The 6,000-nt window shown below is 40.7% G+C and overlaps 1 protein-coding gene across 25 annotated transcripts in view; it reads left to right on the forward strand.

Annotated features, from left to right (window-relative positions):
* The window catches only part of Dock9 (dedicator of cytokinesis 9), a 239,728-nt gene extending 234,291 nt beyond the window's left edge, over positions 1–5,437 (forward strand). For all 25 annotated transcript variants that reach the window (XM_087193042.1, XM_087193049.1, XM_087193052.1 and 22 more), the window contains 3 exons: positions 1,713–1,813; positions 1,922–2,060; positions 4,209–5,437. In XM_087193042.1, the coding sequence (XP_087049168.1) occupies positions 1,713–1,813; positions 1,922–2,060; positions 4,209–4,331 (363 nt within the window). In that variant the 3' untranslated portion in view covers positions 4,332–5,437. The remainder of the gene's footprint in view (positions 1–1,712; positions 1,814–1,921; positions 2,061–4,208) is intronic.
* The last annotated feature ends 563 nt before the right edge of the window (positions 5,438–6,000 follow it).

Below are 6,000 nucleotides of genomic sequence, written 5' to 3' on the forward strand. Positions count from 1 at the left end.
TGTCTCTTGTCTTGTAGTTTTAAATGTGTTTAAGTGAGTCAACCACATGTTGGTGTATTCTTTTCTCTTTCAAGTAGAGTGTGTTTATGACAGTTACATGTAGATATACTATATAGATTCAGATTTCTTTTATTCATTTTCTTAAATCAGTTTCTGTCAATGTTTTACCAGATCCACAGTTAAAGAGCCATGAGTTGTTGCCTAAAATTTATGTAAATATCATTGACCACAGAAGTACATACAAATGTTTCCAGTCTGAAAGATTATGTGCCAAAATTGGCTAGAGCCCACAGTAATAAGTTGACCTAGGAACACCAGCCTGTCGAAAGCCAGTGGAGGGATGTGGGTGCCATAAGGTTGGAACCAGGCAGGCTGAGATTTCTAAAAGGCAGAATATGCCCTGCCATTTGACAGTGACCTTTGAATTTTATAAAATGCCCAGTCATCTTAGAAACAAAGAGTTTCATATTGAAGTAAAGAGATTAAGTGTATACTTGTGCCCACACAGATAACAACAAAGTTCGGGCCACAGGAAGTTAACTCTGTCATTTTATTTATGCATTTCTGTAATTCTTGCACCAAGAGGCACACTGGGATTGCTACTTTACAGGACAGAGCTATCTTTGTGGCATCTTGATACTACGCTCTAAGATCTTCTTATTTTAGGGCTTATTAACTTTCACTAACTTTCCTCTTTGTGTCTTTTTTTTTTTTTTTTTAGTACCGGAGATCGAACTCAGGACCTTGCACTTGCAAGGCAGGTTTGGCACCACTCAGCTAAATCCCTGGCCTCTCTTGTGTCTTTTTATTTATTTTTTTTCTTGTGTCTTTTTAAAATTGACTATCAGCCAAGTGGTGACACACACCTGTAATCCCAGCACTATGGGAGGCTGAGGCAGGAGGATTGCAAGTTCAAGCCCATCCTGGGCAACTTAGCAATACTCTGTCTCCAATTTAAAAAATTGAGAAAAGTGCCCTGTGCATGTAGCTCAATGATAGACTGCCCCTGGGTTCAATTTCCAGTACTGGAAAAAAAATTGACCATCTCATATCATTTTAGATAGCCATTTGGGTCATTGTCATGTTAGCATGGTTCTCACACACATGTCTAGCCTAATGCCAAGACTTGCCCATACACAATCAGTTATCACAGGAGAGTAGCTAGTTGTTCCATCCCAGAGGCCCCACCTCTGACCACTATGGCTTATTCCCTTCCGTCTCTCCACATCTGGAGTGAATTCTTGTGGCTTAGTTCTCTTGCCACTACTACACAAGTCTCACATACTGTCAATGAAAACTTTACCCAGGCAGCTTTCCCTGCCTCCTTTCTGTCAAAGGCCACAAGACCTTTCAGAAAAAAATTATGCAGTGAGTCCTTCTCTGAGCTCTCTCGGGTACCTGGAAGATTCTTCGTCCCATCTAGCCTTTGAATGTTCAGACTTGAGCAGGCATTTAAGTTACCAAGCCTTGATTCCATCTTCTGTAAAGAGAATAATCATCACAAGAGCCAATGGTGCCCAAGATGACAGAATCACCTGACATGTCGCAGTGTAAGCTTTCTTCACGGTTTTACCTGGGTCATAAGTTCATGGAAGACACAGCCATGATCATCCCACTCAGATAGCAGCTTTGATGCATGCTACCTAAACCTGAATAAGTGATCATGGTAATTTTCTTTCTAACATAAATTAGAGTCTTTTCTCTTTATCTAGGTCAATGCTGGCCCGCTAGCATATGCCCGAGCCTTCTTAGATGACATGAACACAAAAAGATATCCTGACAATAAAGTGAAATTGCTAAAGGAAGTTTTCAGGTAAAGCAGCCTGTGATCTTTTTTGTGCTCATTCAGGAAAAAGATGCTACAGTTAGGCTCACTCTTTTCCCTCTGCATGCCTTTATGTCCTCTCTTGCCCCATTTTAGGCAATTTGTGGAAGCTTGTGGGCAAGCCTTGGCAGTAAATGAACGCCTGATTAAAGAAGACCAGCTAGAGTATCAGGAAGAAATGAAGGCCAACTACAGGGAAATGGCGAAGGAGCTTTCCGAAATCATGCGTGAGCAGGTAAGTGCCATGCTGGCTCTGGCAACTGGCAATTCTTCTGATCTGGGGAATGTGGATTCATTGGGATCTCAGATGCACCTTGTTATAAGCTGAGCCGTCCAATAATCCTGCCAGAATCTCCCTATCTAAAGGAAAATGTGACATGCCACACTCCTGCTACCTCACCCCAGCTTACCTCGGGAACAACTGACAGATTTCTCATTTATCATCAGAAACAACCAGGGAAAGCAGCACCCACCTCATTGCTGCCCTTAGAGGTGCTGCATTTCATGAACTTTGGCAGTCCTACCCCATCTAGCCAAGGGAAACTGCACCTGTCCTTACAACTTTCTTTGTACACTTAATCTTTTGAAAAAACAAAGTGTGCCAGCCTAGTTTATAGAATTATCTGTAGCATCAAATGTCTTTTGTCGTTTAAAAATAGTCATTCTATTTGGGACTACTTACAGCTGACCTGTATGCCCCAGTGGATTCCTTATGGTGACTTATTTTTTGTTCATTCTCATTGTGGCTATCTTTCCTGATCTCATTCCTCTTGTCTGTATGAATTCTGTATGAATTCCTATGTGAATTTTCTGTGTGGTCCCAGAGTCATCCGAAAAGACATCTGACCAGCATACAAAGTGAATGTCAAACAGCATCACCCACATTCATCCGAGTCACTGTCCTACTCTTTATAATGAGTATTAGCACCTTGATCGTACATAAGGAGCCTTGTCTGTTTCCTTCATTAGGGTCCTTTGGTCTTGCGGAATGGAAGCCCTTTGTGTCAGTTGTCCTATCACATGACAATTTAGTTAGGAAACCCCATTCATTGCAATGTTTAAGCTTTAACTTACTGCTTTTTTTCTCCTCCATGCTGACACGCTCAGATGGGATGGTAATGTCATTTTTAAATTTTATTTTATAATAAACTAAGTCACCTAAATTGATTCACATAAAATTATTATTGAATTTGAGCAGACATTGGACAGTACATATACAAAGGAAAGCAACCTTCTTCTGGACATTTGAAAAAGTATTTAAAAATTGAAATGAGGGCTGGGGATTTAGCTCAGTGGTTTTGCTGCCTGCTGTGCAAGCGCAAGGACCCGAGTTTGATATCCAGTACCAAAAACAATTTTTTTTAATAAATAAATAAAAATTGAAATGACTGAATGTGTGAATAAGCAGAAAGAGAGGGGTCCCATGTGAACAAATTTATGGAGAAAACTTAAGGTCTTTTTCATGGAACCTCCAGATTCCTGTAGAATGGACAGCTTAATCAATAGGCATCAGTATTCAGCGCTAGAAAAGATGGAAGTTGGAAGGAATTTGTGGGCTGAGACTATTTTTTTTTTTTTTTTTGGTACCGGGGATTGAACTCAGGACCTTGGGCTTGCAAGGCAGGCAGCAGCTCCACTGAGCTAAATCCCCAGCCCTTGGGCCGAGACTATTAATCTCCCAGATTACATGGACATTAATTGCAGTGATTTGCTCTCTAGTTGTTGTACTTGGAGCCTCGCATTATGTCAAATACAGTGACGATTAAACCCCTTAGGACCCTTAAACAAAAAGGATTATGAACTGTATAGTTACTTTTCGTGTTTGCAGAAGAGCCTCTGTGTGATCAAGTCCTACACCAGATTCCTTCCCAGCAACACTGGCTGTGAAAAGATAACTTGTTCAGGGCCAGAGAGTGACCAGTCCCTTACCCAGGATGGAAATCTGTAAGACTCTTAGAAAAAGAGACAGGAAAAAAACCAATGGTCCATTTTCATTTCAGAAGGCCTTTTCAAGGGGCAAGGCGAGATCATGTCCCAATCAAGTTGTAAGCTAGACCTCAAGTTACCTATGATCTGATGAGTCTAGAAGACTCTCCATTCACTAACTTGTAAAGGAAACAAAACATGTTTGACCTTCTCCTTACAATTTTGATCTGAGGAAAAAAAAAACAAACAATTTTGACCTGAAAATAGTTATTTAATAGATAAGTTGAAACAGCCTCCCTGCAAACTGCCAGAGCCAAGCTGTCTGTGTGCACCATTGTTCATTAGTAATGGAGTGACCACTGGACGACAGGTTGTGCATGTTACCCAAAGCACACTGTTTTGAGAAATGTTTGCTTGGGGCCTATGCTTTGGTAACATTATATTTCTGTGCCCCGAGATCTGCCCCCTGGAGGAGAAGACGAGCGTTTTGCCGAACTCCCTTCACATCTTCAATGCCATCAGTGGAACTCCAACAAGCACAGTGGTTCACGGGTTGACCAGCTCGGCCTCGGTTGTGTGATTTCACCTCATGGACCATGTGCAGGGACTTCATCATTACAAACTCAGGATGATTTCTAAAGCTAATCACTGGGGAGACTGAGCACTGGGAGAAGCCATGGGGAATGGGAGAGAAAGGGAATAAGGACTGTGATATTTCATAGCAAATTTTCTACCAGAGTTAGAAGAGGGTGTGCATATTTTTTTAAATGTCAGTAGCAATATTCAGAGTTTTCCTTGTGTCGAGTTTTATTCTTCCTTACAGAGTAGTATTAAAATAAATGGCCTAAAGAAGAAAAGTATTCTGGGATGAATGTGGCAGGGACAGCAGCACTGAAACTGAGCGGGGTGGGGTTCTGCCTCTGGGATAAGCTGGAAAATCTTGAAAATATTATTTTTCCCTGTAGCACATTCAGGGTGAATACAAGAACTATTTTTGTGACTAGTTTTGGATGACCTAAGGGAACTGACCATTGTAATTTTTGTACCAGTGAACGAGGACATTTAGTGCTTTTATACTCATTCCTTGCATTGAAAACATATGAAAGCTTAAGAAACTATGTGAGCTTAAAACCAGTCAAGCAGTTTAGAACCAAAGGCCTGTACTCACAAACACAACTGTGCTAAAAAGTGAAAAGTAGTACAGTATATCACTATGTACATACAGTTTGTTAATACAGTCTCAGCATTCTGTATATACATGTATTACATTTCTACATTTTTAATACATCTGCTTCCACATTAAGTTTAATTGTGACAAATTTGTGCTGTTCTTAGTATATGCAATACACCTGACTTTACTATTTTATTCTTGTACATAAAGAAAAGTGCAATATGGAGATGTATACAGTCTTTGCTATTTTAGGTTTATAAACTGTTAAAAATTTCATCCTTTTGCCAAAACGGTGGAATCTGTGATTGGTAAATCATAAATCCTGTGGTGAATGGGAGTATGATTTAAAACTTTCACCATGTTGTATTTTCTTTTAAGACATTAATTTAGTAATTTTATATTTGGGGAAATAAAAATTTTTAATTTTATTTAACTGGAATCACTGCCCTGCTGTAATTAAACATTCTGTACCACATCTGTATTAAAAATAACATTGCTGATTTTCTGGTAATGAACACCGGGTATTTATTATTTGACAGTCCTAAAAGGATTAGGGTTCTGTGAGAGTGAAATAACATGGTATCTGAAATTTTCTCTAAAATACCTGAGGAAAAAGAGAATAAACAAGAGTGATAAAATGTTAGTAATTGCCGAAGCTGAGGTGGGGTGGGTGGGGAATCCTCACTCCAGTTCTCTGTTTTGGTGGAATTTCCATGACACGGTTTCAAAAGGCAGGTCTGGGACTTTTACACTTCCCTGGGATGAGGGTTAGGATGAGTGCTTTATCCTGCGCTCGGGCTCGGGGCTGCACCAGTTACTCCCAGGTATGTGTAGATGCCTTATTACTCTGGCTGTTCCTCTTCAGCTCTGTCAAGGCTGCCATCTTTTCATCTCTCTTATCTGCTTTTAGGCAAATACTCTGGGGTCAGGTGATCATTTGTCCAGCAGTGCCACTGGTTCACAGTGCCCCTGGGCCCCATCATCACACAGGCTGACCTGGGCTACCTGGCATTCTGATCACAGGCTGGTTCTGCCTCTGAGTAGCCAGCCCATGAGTCAGCTCCTTGTCACTCGGTCC

This window comes from Heterocephalus glaber, unplaced genomic scaffold (assembly GCF_053883595.1).
Source record: "Heterocephalus glaber isolate CG9 unplaced genomic scaffold, H.glaber_assembly_v1.0 deba00001578, whole genome shotgun sequence".
NCBI classification, from domain to species: domain Eukaryota; kingdom Metazoa; phylum Chordata; class Mammalia; order Rodentia; family Bathyergidae; genus Heterocephalus; species Heterocephalus glaber.